Source organism: Gekko japonicus, unplaced genomic scaffold, assembly GCF_001447785.1.
Source record: "Gekko japonicus isolate JY-2015 unplaced genomic scaffold, Gekko_japonicus_V1.1 scaffold926, whole genome shotgun sequence".
NCBI lineage: Eukaryota > Metazoa > Chordata > Lepidosauria > Squamata > Gekkonidae > Gekko > Gekko japonicus.
In genome coordinates, this window is record NW_015163629.1 from 505688 (window position 1) to 522986 (window position 17299).

The 17299-nt window shown below is 45.6% G+C and overlaps 1 protein-coding gene across 1 annotated transcript in view; it reads right to left on the reverse strand.

The window, feature by feature from the left end:
• Positions 1-16810, reverse strand: part of PAQR3 (progestin and adipoQ receptor family member III) — a 25983-nt gene extending 9173 nt beyond the window's left edge. Inside the window, exons 1-5 of the mRNA XM_015407525.1 lie at positions 16669-16810; positions 15677-15928; positions 13808-13970; positions 12977-13132; positions 588-785 (exon numbers count right to left, since the gene is read on the reverse strand). Of these exons, the coding sequence (XP_015263011.1) occupies positions 588-785; positions 12977-13132; positions 13808-13970; positions 15677-15861 (702 nt within the window). The 5' untranslated portion in view covers positions 15862-15928; positions 16669-16810. The remainder of the gene's footprint in view (positions 1-587; positions 786-12976; positions 13133-13807; positions 13971-15676; positions 15929-16668) is intronic.
• Between the last annotated feature and the right edge of the window lie 489 nt (positions 16811-17299).

Genomic DNA, 17299 nt, shown 5'->3' on the forward strand with positions numbered 1-17299 from the left:
AGCATCACTTGCCCCAGAGCCCCTATCTATACCTTGTGGCTAATAGCCACTGATGGACCTCTGCTCTATATGCTTATCTAATTCTCTTTTGAAGCCGCGCATGCTTGTAGCCGCCCCCACCTCCTGTGGCAGTGAATTCCATGTGTGAATCACTCTTTGGGTGAAGAAGGACTTCCCTTTATCCATTCTAACCTGACTGCTCAGTGATTTCATGGACTGCCCACGAGTTCTTGTATTGTGAGAAAGGGAGAAAAGGACTTCTTTCTCCACCTGCTCTGTCCCATGTATAATCTCGTAAACCTCGATCATGTCACCCCTCAGCTGTCGTTTCTCCAAGCTAAAGAGCCCCAAGCACTTTAACCTTTCTTCATAGGGAAAGTGTTCCACCACTGTACTAGTTAAATTTCAACATTTACAGTTGGTGGTGATTTAAGAACTCATTTCTCTTGGGGGGATGGATTGGGAGACAGGATGAAGCCCTAAGAACCTTACCTGGAAAGCAAATCTGAGTGAATTCCATGGAACTCGCTTCAGGATAAACAGGGGGACGATTCTTTGTATGCAAGGCCAGCGATTTCTCAGCTTACCTGCACGATAGATGCCCCAATGCCTCCGTTGAGCCAAATCCAGTGGATGGTTGGAATGATTCCATAGCCCGAGACGGAGCAGAATATGACGGAACGCAGCCTGTGCCACTGCTGAGTGAGGTAACTGGGGTGGATCTGAGCAAAGAAGACAGCCAAGATCATTGCAAGCACGGTGATCAAGTATACCTGACGCCAGTACTGGAAGAGAGAGAGAGGGAAGAAAGGTATGTAGCCTCTGGCTGGTAACTAGAGAAAGACAGGAGCACTTCTATGAACTTCAGCTGCTTAATGTGCCTCTCTTAGGACCAGCAACAAACATCAATTTAAATATCAATGTAACCTTTTACTTACAGTACCCAGCATGGAATACTGTGGTTGCCTAGCAACAGCTACTGAGGAAATCTGTTGCTTAAAGCTATAGGTGCTCCTTTTATCATTTTTGGAGTTCTTTTAAAAGCCCTCAATAGTTTTTGTTTTTGTCTTAGATTTCATATTTTTGTGCAAACCTGGACCCTTTTCCAGGTTTACAGAAAGAACTGTCTTGCCTGTTCACAGCTCCAGTCACCAGATTTAAGTATTTAAAGACTGGCTGACTTCGCGATTAGAATACAAGATAGTCGATAACAGTAGGTTGATGGGAAGGAAAGAGGAAGCAGGGAAAGGTGAGGACATGTGGATTACCAAGAGCAGGAAAAGAAGAAATAGTGTGAGGAAGGGGATGCTGGGAAAAATGGTGTCCCCCCCCCCTCGTCCTTATGGGTTCCCACCATGCACAGGCCTGGAAGCCGACTCCTCACAAGTGGGCCATAGTTTTCCTGGGTAGAGCCAGCCAGGGGGAGGGAAGGAGGGAAAACTGAAGATGGACGCAATTATCAGGGTTGAGCCTGGGAAGAGGAGGGTTTGTGGAGGGGAGGAACCTCAGGGGGTGTAATGCCATAGACTCCATCCTACAAAGCAGCCATTTCCTCATCCTACAAAGCAGCCATTTCCTCCAAGGGACCTCGGATTGACAACCTTCAGGCGAGGGCTGGAGATCACTCAGAATTACAATTGCTCGTCAGATGACGGAGATCAGTTCTCCAAAGCTGCTTTGGAGGATGAATTCTATGGCATTATACCCTGCTGAGTAATAATGTCCTTCCCCAAACCTCCAGGAATTTCCCAACTTGGAGATGACCAGGGGAACTGATTTCTGTAGTTGGGACAATTCCATTGTGATTCCAAGAGATCTTGTAGTTGGCAACCCTAGAAGGAGAGAAGGAAGCAGAAAAAAAGGCAGGGGCTATTTGGGCTTTCAGGAAAGGGAACGAGGGAACGGGGGGGGAGGAAGAAGAAGGAGGAGAAGGGGAAGGGGAGGCTTTGGATGGAAGGGGAGGAGGAGGAGGAGGAGGAGGAGGAGGAGGAGGAGATTGGATTTATACCCCGCCCTTCACTCAGAGTCTCAGAGCGGCTTACAAACTCCTTTCCCTTCCCCTCCCCACAACAGACACCCTGTGAGGTGGGTGGGGCTGAGAGAACTCTTGACAGAAACTGCTCTTTTTCAAGGACAGCTGTGCCAGAGCTTGGGACTGACCCAAGGTCACATCAGCAGGTGCAAGTGGAGGAGTGGGGAATCAAACCCGGTTCTCCCAGATTAGAGTCCGCACACTTAACCACTACACCAAACTGGAAATGAGATGCCTCCCACTAGTCTTTGCGGGTTCCCACTTGTATTTATCATTTCAGTTATACCACACTTTTCTCCCCAGTGGGGACCCAAAGCAGCTTACCTTGTTTTCCTCTCCTCCATTTTATCCTCACAACAGCTCTCTGAGGTATGTTAGGCTGAGAACGTGTTAACTGGCTCAAGATCACCCAGTGAGCTCGATTCAAACCTGGGTCTCTCAGATCTTAGTCTGAGCCACACCTTGTTTTTCGTGGGGTAGCTGCTGTTGAACAGTAACAAATAGCTGGACCTGGGTGAGTCATGCAAGTTATCTGATCGTTACCCAGCCCAGCCACAGAACAAATTTCTTTCTTAAAGCTACAGGCAGTGGTTCTATTATTAAGGGGATCTAACCTCCCAGTGTTTTTCTTTTCTTTTAAGACTTCATTTCCCCCCTGTAGACCTGAGGCTTTTTACATGTTTGCCAAGAGATCGGCCTTATCTCTCCACAGCCCCAATCCCTGGATTTACGTATCCAGGTTGAGCAACACTGTGAATTAAATATATTGATAACTCTTGCATATATTGTAGACATAGGCAACATATTTCAAAGATATGTATATTGTTTAAATGTTTAAAAATTGGCAATTATTTAATATGCTCTAATTAATAATAACATACTATATTATATGCTATAATATATTAATAAATAATTCAGTGTTTTAATGTTCAAGTTTAACTTGATATCTAAATATGTGGATAGTCCTATTTGAGTGATAGTGTTTCCATACAAATACACTCTTACTTAAAAATCTGTATTCTAATTTTAACTCTCTCAGGTGGCAAATATTAAGATGCATATGTTAGGGTAGGACAGGATGCAGCAGCGTTCTCTAAAGTATTGGTTAAATACGGAATTTTGCTTGTAGAAAGCCAACAACTTTATAATAAACACAACCATTCACAACCATCCCATAACTCCCTTAAGGTTCACATTGCAACGTAAACCACCAATGTCACCCAAATTCCAATTTCATACAGCATTTAAAGCAATAATAGCTCTCAAATAAAAACTATTTTTAATCTGTTTGTCCTTGTTTTAATTGTCCTATATCCTCTACCCGAAGGCAGCAGTTCAAACAGGGAGTGTTCAGGGTGTGACAAGTCCTGCAGAATGTTTATACTTTTAAATTCCACCAATATGCTGATTAGTGCCATTTCAAACGTTAACTCAGCTATAAACGATGCATTTTATTTTGCTAGAACAGTAAAAACAAGTCTAGGTTTGACGGGAAAGTAGGCAGTGAATATATTTCCACTCTTCCCTGAAGAGCAAGAAGAACTGCATTTCCCCCCAGGATTTCAAGATTTCCAGAACTTTTACATCTCTATTGGTAATTGTGATGAAGACCTTTGGGCCAACAGATAGTGAAATCAAATGCAAGACTTCCCCACAGATTTTGGAATATATTTCTTTCTTGTTGCCTCTATAAATGGAACTCATAGAATTCCCAAGTAGTTTCCCATTCAGATATTGACCAGATGTCCCTACGAATGGTGGCTCTGTCCAGTTCTGCAACCATGCAGGCTGAGAAAAGCTAAGAGGGCAACGGCATTTTCTCCATTAAAATTTTGTTTTTAACTTGTATTCAAGTTCTAGCGATTCAGTTTAATGGCTTTGTCACCATCTATTTTACAGTCCCCCAGTAAAAAGGGGCCTCCCTCAAAACACGTTAGGCAAATGGTATTAGTACAATAAACGAGCTTGTTTTTGTTCCTTATTACAAATTGAATTGGCAGCAGATAGTTCAATGGGACTCAGTGTGTAGCAGAAGCAAAAGAGGCACATTCATGCCAGGGATTATTAGGAAAGGGACTGAAAACAAGACAGCCAGTATCGTAACAACCTTGGATAAACCTGTTCTGGGGTGTCATCTGTTCTGGAGAGTTCTGAATGACGAATCTCTCTCGAGACAATACCAGAGGTGGGAAAAGGTGCGGAGTGGGTGGGGAGGCAACCCAAATGGTCAAAGAGACAGGGTACCTGTGCTGAAAAGAAAGAGTGCAGAGACTGGGCTTGTTAGTACAGGGAGAAAGGAGAAGATAATGGTGGACAAGAGTAGAGGCTTTATAAAATTATATAAAAACAAATAGGGAACCCACAAGAACTTATCAGGGTCACTTCATTTCTTCCTGTATCTTTTCTTTTTCTCCTCCTTGCAGCCCACCCCATATCCTCGCTGCTCAGCTTTTTTGGGTTGTCTTGTGCAGTCGCCTTAAACTTTAAAAGCTGAGAGGCAGGGATCAGCCTGCTCCTCGCAGCTCAGCTGTTTTTTGGGCTTTCTGCAAAACCCCTTTTAAAAGGACTGCGGTCCCGTTCAACGGGGTTTGTGGGGCCAGAAACTGGTTCGGTTTTTTAACAAAGCTCCCGGTTCAATTAGTGGTTCAGTCATAAACCATGAATCGACACGAACCACATTTTCCAGTTCGCTATACATTATCCTCTTCTCCTGCATTTTATCCAGACAACTTTATGAGAGAATGTTACAGGCGCAAGGTAACCCAGCAAGTTTACATGGCAGAGTGGGGTTTTTAGTCCAGGTCTCCCAGATCCTAGTCACACTCTAGTTCAGTGGTGGCGAACCTATGGCACGGGGGCCAGAGGTGGCACTCAGAGCCCTCTCTGTCGGCACGCATGCCATCGCCCCAGCTAGGCCCAGACCATCATTAAAGTGTCGAATTCTCTGCCGAATAATTTTAAGTACATGAAAGCATTTGGGATTGCTTTCCTTACTTTGTTTGGATCATCTTAAGTTAATGTATGAGTTGTTTTTTCTAAAGTAAAACCTCAGTATTCATAAGAACATAAGAGATGCCAATGTTGGATCAGGCCAAAGGCCCATCCAGTCCAACATTCTGTATCACACAGTGGCCAGAAATACCAGTCCCATCAGGAGGTCCACCAGTGGGGCCAGGACATTAGAAGCCCTCCCACTGTTGACCCCCCCAAGCACCAAGATGCTTTATCAAAAACATTTCTGGTATTCAGGTTAAATTGCCATGTTGGCACTTTACGATAAATAAGTGGGTTTTGGGTCACAGTTTGGGCACTCGGTCTCTAAAAGGTTCGCCATCCCTGCTCTGGTTACTGTATTACACTGGCTCTCAGCTTTCCCTCTCCCTGGGGAAAGTCTGGCCAAGTTGCAAAAGTCAGGCGACCACAAGTCATTCAATGAAGCTACATGCCTGGCAAAGCTGTGCTGAGGCTGCTACCAGGCCCAGACAAGTAGTGTGGCATCAAGCCACCCAGTAACCACCACCACCATACCTAGGTGAATTGTGTGGATTGCATGGTAGCAAGTTGCCCAATGAGTTCTCCCTCCAGGGCAGCGTCAGTGGAGCGAGGGCGGACTGGTAGGCCAAAAGAGTGCTGGGAAAGGGCCCTGCCACCTGCTTTTTAATGTCACAAATCAAGGTTTTAAGCTGGCAATATAGTTGGGGGTTGCTTAGCAACCTGCACAATGACTTCTGAGATCTCAGAGGGCATCCATGTTGTAAAGGTACAGGAGCTGCTTTTATTGTGTGTGTGTGGGGGTGGTTAACCCCCCCCTCCAACTTTTCTCAAGTTTGTAGAAAGATCTGTCTTGTCTGTCTATAGATCCAGTCTCTGGATTTAAGTATTCACAGGTGGGGACATATTGAGAAACAGACATATTGATAAGGAGGCTGTAGGCAGTTCTTTTTCTCCCCCCCCCCATAATATTAATGTTTAAAGCTACCCAACTGAAATTATGGGATAGTAAATTCACGACAAACAGTGAAAGTTCAATAAGTTGCCCACAATTAACGTGGAATTCAGTGCCACAAGTGTAATGATGGCTTACACAGTTTTAAAAAGGGATTGGAGAGGTCTATCAATGGCTCTTCGCCATGATGGCTAAATGAAACCTCCAAGTTCAAAGGTCATCTCTGGATGCCAACTGGTATGTGTGTGAAGGGGCAGAGAGAGGCTATTGCCTTTGTTCTCTCAGCTCGTCGGTTTCCTCAAGGTGTCTGGCTGGCCATTGTGAGAAACAGAATACTGGGCTAGATGTATCCACAGCAGGGCTGCTTTGTTAACCTAAGAGAAGCCCTGCTAGATCAGAACAAAGGGCTGTTTTCCTATGGTCATCAGGGTCCAGGAAGTGTTCAAAAACTGGGCATGATTCTACTCTCAGCAACAGTTAGTCACAGGGCCAGCAAACATGGAGGTTACAAACACATACACACAGGGGTCATTTCCTGCAGGAGCGCACAGGAGCGGAGCTCCGGCAGTAAAGAGCCCAGGGGCGGTCTCTTGCAACAAGCCCCACCCCCTGCTCCCAGCAGCCCTCAGAGCAAGAAGCAGCCAGGTAAGTTGCAGAGGCCCCCCCCCCCCCCGGCCCAAAACAGTCCAGTGGCACCTTTAAGACCAAGTTTTATTCAGGTACAAGCTCTCCCTCCTCTGCGAGGGCAGATCTGCACGTTCCCCCCCCCCAATAGCTAGCAATCCAAAACAGTCCAGTGGCGCCTGAGCGGTGGGTGATGCCTTCTGACACACTTCCGGTGATGTAAGGGGGTGTGGCATATGCAAATAAGTCATGCTAATGAGCTCCTGCACATCTTTTTCTACGAAATGAACATATGAAGCTGCTTTACCTAACCTAAGCTCATCCAGCTATTTGGGTCATCCTTTTTGAGTGGAAGCAGCTCTCCATGGTGTTCAGTGCCAAAAAGCCTTGCCTGGCACTAGATGTCTGAGAGCCATTAACGGGAGGGGCTGATGACAGAACCAGGAAACTTCAGCACACCGCAAAGCCACAGCCCCTCCCCCGAGTTTCCACCTGCCCATCACAGCTAATTGCTGTTCCTAGAACTCCAACTCTGAATCCGTCTGAAAAGTAGTTTGCGTTCATTATTCATTAGAATAAATTCAGCTTTTTAATCTACAGAACTACCCAAAAGGCTTCCTTTCTGCATACCTACTGGCAGAGAGTTTCCCCCCTCCTTTTCTTTAAAGGGAAGAAAATCGTGCTAGAGCCAGTATTACTGATCGTTCAAACAAAATTCTCTATGAAACTGCTACACATCATCGGATTGGATCCTCGAGATCTGTTCTGGTAGCAGAAATGCTTTACTCCAATGGAAGGAGAGGTCCTCTTACACAAGAAACCACTCTTGGGTCAAGGGAAGGCTTCGTGATGGTAACATTTGCTACTCTCTGATCTTCTAGCACAGCAACTGATTTTAGGGACAAGTTACATATATGGGCTAATAGATGCACAGTCTTACAATGGACTTCCCTAAGAACTCACAGGTGTATGCCATGAGGACCCTGAGACTTATTGGTATTTAATTTCCCCAACAGGTCAAGAACACCTCTCGTCACATTTCTTTGACTTTGGCCGGAGCAACTATTTTCAGGAAGAGAGTCTGAAGAACTCAGTAAAACTGAGGTGACAAGAGAGAAAGAAGAACAGATTGGATTTATACCCTGCCCTTCACTACCCAAAGGAGTCTCAGAGCGGCTTACAAACTCCTTTCCCTTCCCCTCCCCACCACAGACACCCTGTGAGGTAAAAAAAGAAGAGATTGGATTTATATCCCACCCTTCACTACCCAAAGGAGTCTCAGAGCGGCTTACAAACTCCTTTCCCTTCCCCTCCCCACAACAGACACCCTGTGAGGTAGGTGGGGCTGAGAGAGCTCTTTCCAGAACTGCTGTTGAGAGAACAGCTCTGAGAGAACGTGTGACCAACCCAAGGTGTCATGATCTGGGCTGTGCCATCAGAGGCCTACTAGGCCAAGAGAGCCTGGCTAGCAGTAGGTGAGGCTAGGCCTACAACTCCCAGAAGCCCCTGGGAGGGTTTGGAGCCAAAATGGACCAATAGGAAAAGAGGAGGACTTGGAATAAAAGTTCTAGAGCAGCAAGAAGAGCTGTTCTTTCTTCCAGAGGGCAGAGCCAGAAGGAAGGCTGCTGCAGGGGAAAGACCCTCATCCTGAGGACGGGGTGAGTAGTCTAAGGCCACCTGATAGTGAGCTAGGGACAGTATTTAGACATGTTAGGGCATTTGATTTCTTTTCTATTCACCCACTTACTGTTATTATTCTGCACCTTGTTGTTTGACCTCCTATAAAACAAACCTTTTCCTTGTTGTACTCTGCCTGGCCCTTCTCAAGGGAGCCTGGAACCAGAGTGGTGGCAGCGTCAGGTGATGCCCCACCTGAGTTGTGACACAAGGTCACACCAGCAGCTGCATGTGGAGGAGCAGGGAATCAAACCTGGTTCTCCCAGATTAGAGTCCACACTCCTAACCACTGCACCAAACTGGCTTTGCTCTAGCGAAGACGTTATAGACCTACTGGGGAAATTAAAAACCAGTTAAGTCTCCAGTTCCTGATGGCATACACCTGCGAGTTCTTAGGAAACTCGAATGTGAGACTGAAATCTATTAATGAGTATATGTACTTTGTCCAGCTGCCGTACCAGAAGACCAGAGAGTAGCAAATGTTGAACCAATTTTTTAAATTGGTGCAGAGGGGAACCAGGAAACTACAGGACAGTTAGCCCAATGTTATATAGGCTAATAGAAACTGTAATCAAAAACAGAATTATTATAGGCACACAGTGGAACAAAGCCTGCTGGGAGAAAATCAGCATGGCTTCCACAAAGGGAAGACCTGTCCCACTAACCTTTGAGAGCTCTCTGAGAAAGTGAGTCACTATTAGCTACATGTTTGTTCAACAGACATTATATACTCTAACATTCAAAAGGATCTGAGGTACCTCACCAGAGACTCCTGAGTAAGCTTCGTAGACATAGGATAAGAGGACAGGTCTCCTTATGGATAAAAAACTAGTTAAAGGACAGGAAGCTCAGAATAGGAATAAATGGCCAATTACCTCAATGGAGGGAACTAAGTAGTGGGGTCTGTGAAGAAATGCCTTTTTGGCTGGAGGTTTGAAATGAGCAAAAAGCTTCACTCTTGAGTTTTAGAAATCCCCCCCCCTTTCTGGGCATACAGCAAAATTGGGGGGGGGGGTTTCAGTTGCTTCTAGACTTACCTCAGCCCACCTTCATACAAATGCTTACAGAAGAGCAATACAGAAAATGGGTAGGTCAAGCTCTCTCCCCCCGCTCCTCCACAAGTGGGGAACAGAGACTTGGAGGAATTAAGATTAGAAAGACTTCAGGGAGAAGAGAAGAAGAGAGAAGAGATTGGATTTATACCCCGCCCTTCACTACCCAAAGGTGTCTCAGAGCAGCTTACAAACTCCTTTCCCTTCCCCTCCCCACAACAGACACTCTGTGAGGTGGGTGGGGCTGAAAGAGCTCTTGACAGAAACTGCTCTTTTTCAAGGACAGCTGACTGACCCAAGGTCACATCAGCAGCTGCATGTGGAGGAGTGGGGAATCAAACCCGGTTCTCCCAGATTAGACTCTGTACACTTAACCACTACACCAAACTGGCTCTCCTACACCAAACTGGCTCTCCTACACCAAACTGGCTCTCCTACACCAAACTGGCTCAAACTGGAAGAAATTTCTGGAGACTTCAAGAAAAGCATCCTTGACCTGCTTGGACTGGGTCAAGTGGGAGGGGAAACGGAGACGATAAAGCTTCTAGAAGCAAGGAAGAAGGGCTCTTTGGTGCTGAGTCCAACAGAGCAGACAGAACTCTGCTGGTGGAATGAGCTCCCGGAAGAGAAGTTTCTCTACTTTCCATCTTCAGCCTGTGCCTGCTGCACAATACGTTGTGTACATCGAGCTGGCATGAACACCATCATGAATACACTGTTATCTTAAGTAGTATTTTGGATGTAAACTTCTGCTCTTGCTTTTATTAGATCATGTTTCAGAGTTTAGGATTATTTTAATTGAATGCTATGTTATTTTATGTTGTTTGTCTATGATGGGTTTTAATGGTATTTATATGAAATTTTATGTAAGCTGCCCTGAGCCTGCCTTAGCATGGAGGGCGGGGTATAAACCAAATTAAATAAATAAATAAATAAATAAATAACTCATAGCTGAGGTCTGGAGGAGGAGGCCATTACCATGTGCTGGCCTGGACAGCCGGAGGAAGCTGCAAGGTAATGAAACTCTGTAGAGATCTGTAACATTCTAAGCTAAGGAGCCTGTCCTATATTTTAACATCCAATAGGGCATGTATACAGAGAGGGACAGAGGAATTGTGTTTTACCCATTTCCTTTGAATCCCTTGCTCAACCTGGTGCTGCGCTAAAAGTATGCTTGTAAGCATTTTCTTTTTAATAAATACTTTGGATCCTGGTAGTGGTTCTCTGTACCGCTTAGACCTCCACTGTCTTGGACACGCTATTTTAAAAGGAGCACCAGGAGGAAGGCCAGCAGTTGACAAGTGGCTTTAAATCACTTGATGGATTCACTGATGCTTTGCAGTGAAGGTGTGTGTCTCTTACAGTGCTTAAAGCAGCAGACAATCACTCCAAGAGACAACTTGCTACTTAAAACAAAAACGTATCAATCCCTGCTATTAACCATTTTTCATTTATTAGCTTCATTGACCTGAGGTCTTAAGCCAAACATGCAAACAGCAACTATAAAATGCATTACATATAATTACAAGAAATGATAAAAATTTAGACCGAACGTCTTTACAATAAAAGCTAGCAAATATGCTCTCGATCAGTAATATCAGACCACATTTTATAAACTTCAATGAATTCTATAAAATCCCATGATATTATGGAAATTAGTTTTAAAATTTTAAAATTGTATACAAAAGGTACTTATAACATTTCAAAGCCGCTTTAAAAATAGCACTATCGAAAGATACTTTGCCACCAAGCGAGTCGTTTCAGGGTCCTCATCAGCTAATAGTATGGTTATCACCCAGGGTTCCATAGGGAGGTGATATCTTTGTAAAATAGGAGTAATCCAGCAGGATCTGGGGTCAATCCATTGGTGGCAAAATAACATGAGATGATCTAAGGTCTCTATTGCACCTGATCCACAATCACACAATCTATTTGAGTACTCTATTTTAGCAAAACGGCCACTTAGCTCTACAGTTGGAAAAACATTCAACCTAGCAAGCGTGAAGACATATCTAAATCTAGGGGATGTAAGGAAGCTCATATATGAGGGAATTTTCTTAGGTGGAACAATCCCTAAGGCAGAGTTGGAGCATACTCGCCTAGCATGAATTGAAGTGCTGAGTCGGTCAATGTTTGTCACCCTCAATCTCATCAAATTTAGCGCTTCTTGATAATTTAAATTATTAAGCATTGTAGGGGCGAGACCAATCCACTCCAGCTTGTTATCTATATGTTTTGCCCACGTACATTTATAATTATCCCCTTTTAAAAGATAAAGAAGACCTCCTTGAGCATTAGGTGTCATATAAAGAACTTTCAGTCTCAATTTAAAGGCTGCCTTCCAGGCTCTTGACTCAAAGGAGCATTGTGCGAATTCTTCTCTAAGTGCCGTCCCTGCGACACATTTAGGGACTCCTGCAATTTTACGCAGGAACTGGAGAAGGATCTGATCTGATAATTCAGAAATTTCTTTAATCCAGATCGCAGCCCCATATAAAAATTGGGAAGTAACTTTCGCATTAAAAGCTGCAATGGCCATTGGGACATACTGGCCGCCTCTTGAATAATAGAATTTAAGGAGGGCATTAGAATTTATTTTAGCGATTTCAGTTGCTGCTCTTATATGATGGCCTGCTATTAACAAAGGATCCCATTTAACGTGTTCTTTTTCCTTGTTTGGAAATAGGGAAAGGCCTCTATTGCAAGGTAAGAGCAGCTTCATAGACAAAAAACAAAACCTCAAGGCCCTTCAATCCTGTTAAAGAGATAATTTGAAGACGTGCAGTTTTGAAAGCAAACCTGACTCTTGGGAAGAGCTCCACAACGGGAGAATCACGAGAACAAGCCTTCTCTCTGTTAACCACGTGGCTAACTTCGGAATAGCCGGCTACTTGGAGGAGGGCCTCTGATAAAGAGCTCAACTGATATGAGGTCTAATCAAATCCCATAAAGCAAAACCACTGTCAGCAGGCCTCAAGGAGCCCTAAATAGACCAGGACTTTGATTGTACAGATCAAGACTGACACTTTCAGTTCTGTCTGGAAACCCAGCTGGGAGCCAATAAAGATCTTTTTGTTCTGCGGGAAAAGATCTACAGCTGCTTCTTGTTCTTAACTGGCACAGTAGTTTCGGACTTATTGGGCTGTTTGGTGTTCTGTTTGTGTGTTAATTTAATCTTGTTTTCAAAAGAGAAGAAGCAGAGTTGGTTTTTATATCACACTTTCCTCTGCCCTAAGGAGTCTCAAAGCGGCTTACAATTTCCTTTCCCTTCCCCTCCCCACAACAGACACCCTGTGAGGTAGGTGGGGCTGAGAGAGCTCTGAGAAAACTGTGACTGATCCCAGGTCACCCAGCTGGCTGTATGTGGAGAAGTGGGGAATCAAACCCTGTTCTCTGGATTAGAATCTGCCACTCTTAACCACTACACCACAGTGGCTCCCAGCTGTTTCTAACTGTTTGAAAACTGATCTTGTAATCAGCCCCAAGACCGAAATCTATTCATCTGAAATTAATCCCAGTTTCCTAATTAAATCTCCCCTGCTAGCCAAACTGTACAGCCATAAAACCAGCTGAGGTAGCAGAAAATCAGCAAAGGAAAAAAATTCACCCGTTAAACAGGATGAACGAACCACAACGCCAACTTACGTTATTGCAATAAAATGCATAAAAGACTCCAGAGACGTAGCAGCCTAGGATACCGATGGAAATCCCCGCGTAATCCAGTGCCATCCACCGTCGGCTGGTTTTTTCCGAGCGATGGCAACAGAAAAGGTGATACCCTACCGAGCAAAGCATACAGACCTATAAAACATTCAAATAAATCCATGTTAATTTTTTTTCAAGGTCTGGTTTCACAAGAGCCAAGCAATGAAACGACACTTTTGAGCAATTGGAGAATCCCCCCCCCCCCCCCCGGTGGCTCTTGTAATCAGAAAGCAAGGTTTCTGTATCAGCGCCAGATGGTGGCTATCAAAACATCTTGGAAGCACAAGGGTCTCCCAAGACACATCAACGGGAGATACCAGAGACCACACTTATGGCCTTGGATATGTCTCCACTATCAGGCAAAAACACTCCCCTCCCTAATTTAAAAGTCCAGGTCGGCTGAAGCTGCAGAAGCCCCAAAAGAAGCTTTTGCTCTTCCAGTTGAACCAAAAACGTGGGGTTTTAACCTGGGGAGCTGAATCAAGCCATCTGTCTTTGCCCTACAACCTCTTAATCCCCTTTTCACCACCGCATATCAGAGAAAAAGGTGGGAATGCTGCCTGTCTCCATGTCCAGGGGAAAGGAAAGAGGGACAAGAGCTACAGGCTGAAGACGGCTGAAAGCGGCTCCTCCGCCAGCCCCTGGGTGCAGACCGAGTCCAACCTCCAGAGCTCTTCCAACCTCGGGAGTCAGCAGAAGGCACCGCCTGTACGGCTGACCCAAGAACGGATACACCCCAAAGACTGGTTTGCAGCTGATGGAGAGACTTGCCTGGAAGCAGAAGAGACTAATGGAGCAGATGACAAAATCTTCTCTAGAGGCACTCGCTGAAGGCAACACAGAAGTCATGTCATAGATGCCCAAGATGAAGAAGAGGCAGAAGCCCAGCAAGTGACTCCAGATGTTGACCGTCTCGTTGGACAAAATGAACAGGCTGGGAAGTGGAGGAGGAGACAAGTCACTGGATGTACTCTGCCCACTGGCAGCCCAGCCCAGCTAGTTACAGAGGAGCAGGAGGAGATTGGATTTATACCCCACCCTTCACTACCCAAAGGTGTCCCAGAGCAGCTTACAAACTCCTTTCCCTTCCCCTCCCCACCACAGACACCCTGTGAGGTAGGTGGGGCTGAGAGAGCTCTGACAAAAACTGCTCTTTTTCAAGAACAGCTCTTGTCAGAACTATGGCTTGCCCAAGGTCATCCAGCAGCTGCAAGTGGAGGAGTGGGGAATCAAACCCGGTTCTCCCAGATTGGAGTCTGCGCACTTAGCCACTACACCAAACTGTCTTACAGGTGCCACCACTTTCCTGCTTCCACCTACGCAAGCCACTCAGCTGTTGTCCTTCACTGCTGTGTGTGGGACCCTTCTGCACTGATGCTTGGCTAGTGGGCTGCTGGCTTGCCTGCTGCCCACTGGCTTCTCCAATGAGGCACATTCACTGCCCTGTTCCTTGGTTTTAACACAGTGTTCACGGTGTGAAAAGGCAAGTTGGTAGTGCTCAGAGGACTGCTTACAGCTTCCTCCCTACAGTGAGATCTCACATACGGGGTTTTGTGACAGGTTCAGTCACGCTCCTGCCATTTCTGCGTCTGAAAGTGCTCTTACCTTACGGGGACAAGAAAGGCTGTCGGTTCTGTACTTTGAACTGACGCCCATATTTTCAGAGAGTAAGCCTGCCAGAATGAAACATGAAACTCTGGTTCTGGCACTACGGATAAGATGCATTTGCCTCCTATACCATGCGGCCCCTCCCATCATTTCAACTTGGTCTAGGGCATTGTACAGAAGTGGCAGTCAGGTAGAACTGCACGGATGCAACCGAGATACTGTCAAACTCAAAACCTCATTTGCCATGAGTTTTGTATGTTCCATCTTTACTACCTGTGCATAGGTATCTTCAAATGCTTCCTTAAGAGATTTAAAGTGTTGTATGCTCCATGTCTGATGTATCCATAAATATCCAGATTATAGAAAAGCAATAATGCATCTAATGGAATTTGCTAGTGCATACATTTTCCGTTTCACAACAGCTCCCTCATAGATGGAAAATTACATCTCACGGAACCTGCTCCCTTGAATGGGAATGTAACATCTGGAAAAGGGCAGCAGGTCTGCTTGAAGTCTTTTGAATTCTTCCACATGGATCCTTATCTGATTGTGGTTTGGAATTGTAGGTTCTGAAACTGATGATGCAATATACATTGTATTTCTTATTGCACTTGTGATCTATGATTGCATATTGTGAATGGAACTTTCAGATACCTTTAAGGGTGACATCTGAGTATATTTGTAAAATTCAATCCTGGTGTTTTGTATTGTTTTTGACTTCTTTCCTGTGATTCTCTCTTGCTATTTTTTTGGTGTCTGCATTTGGCAGACCACCAATGGCAACAGGATGCTGAATCTTTGATTGATTCAACAAGGATCTTTGCACCGATACACGACCACTTCCACAGTAACATATCTAGCTCAATACCTTAGCTAGTATTGAGACTTCATGCTAAATTGATTAACACTGAAATGGATATCACTTAAAGTAATGCATCTTCCTTTCAAGGAAACAGTTGTACAACATAATTGGCCCTTGCCTCTTTGAAGCACAGCTTGAACCTCCAGACAACACCTAGACCAACTCCATACCTTTTCAGACACAGCCTGGAAGGCAGATATGCTCTGTAGCCATCTGTGATGTAAGGATTGTCCTTAAGGAATACAGGAATCTGTTCATAGGTATACAGGCGGATTCCTCGAGGCACCAAGACAGGCCAGTATTGGTAGCTTCCCAGCTCAATGTAATGAGCGCTCTTAAGGAGTTTCTGGTGCATTTTAGCAGCGTTTCAAGGCAAAAGTGAAGGACGATAGATAATCCTCAAGGCCTCTGCTGCAGTTTACCTGCAAAAAGAATCCCCCCACCAGAGGTATCACATTGGTTTGACGTCCAGTACAGCAGCATCTAAACCAAGCTTTCATGCACTTACTTCAGAGCTTAGGAAACAAGGAACTCTGCAAAGTCTGAATCCAGAACTCTGAGATCAAACAGCAGAGGTCTGTTGCAACTGCAAGATGCTAACAGGACAAATAATGAGCAGCTGATAAGGAAATCCCCATTCTCCCTGTCTGTAGAAATAAACTGCGTCATGCAGAAAAATCACATCTAAGGAAGGTGCTTTATTTTAGGAAAGGGACTATTTAAACACTCCCACAATCTGAAGTGGTAGAACGGGGAGCAACTGGACCTCTTGCATCTACTGAACAAATAAATCGGTCTCTGTGGCAATAATCCTACACTTACTTTTGCAGGCGATTTTGACTTCAAACCAAGACAACCTGTCAAGTATTGTGATTGTTAATGATGAAGTTAAATCTCATCTGAGCACTGTTCGCCTAGAAGGAAGAGGTATAGGACCACCCCGAGAGAACAGTACCACGGCCACTTTTTTTTTTTGGTATTTACCTATACTACACCTATCTGCAGAAACAAGAGCCTGCCCAGCCTCTCAACCGGGCACCTCACACCCGAAGCCAGCAAGTCCGTGCAAAGAGTAAGTGGCTCCAGTACTAACGTCATTAAGGTAGACGCACCCAGGACAGTTCCTGCAATACAGCAATTACGGTAAAGGACCTTCACTTACAGTCCCTCACCCGGCTTGTCGTCGTCGCCGCCGCCATCGCTTCAGCAGCTGAGGCCGCCTCATCCCATCCCGCATCGTGGAGGGAAGAGCGCGAGATCAGCGCCCTTCTCCGTTTCGTTCCTCCGGGCTCCGAGAATCCCGCGGCGCACCTCTCGCTCTTTCGCTCGCCCGGCCCGTTTAGCGGATTGCGCAATCACCGCGCGACCCCACGCAGCCGCCGTAGCCGACCAGCCGGGCGGCGCGTGTCAGGGCCCCGCCGCTCCCTCCTTGCCTTGGCCAATCAGGAGCCGAAGCTGCACATTCTCGCCGTGCCCCTTTAGACTCGCACGTGCTGCGGGGACCCCGCCCCGCGCGCACGCGCGCTGTTTAAGAATTTCAGACCGGAGAGACAACAGCCACCGGCCTTTTGCTCCTGGCGTTACGCAATCACAACGGGAGGGGGAAGAGGAATAACGAAAGAATAGTGTACGCGCATGCGTACACAAAAGTGGATAGTTGTATGTGGAGCAACGGTCTCTTCGTTTGGAATTTAAATCACTAGGGAGGCCCGGCGGGGCGGGGCGCAGAAGAGAGCAAGGGGCTCTGATTGGTCATAGCTCTCCCTTGGGTTTAGAGTCGCAACTCCAGTTTG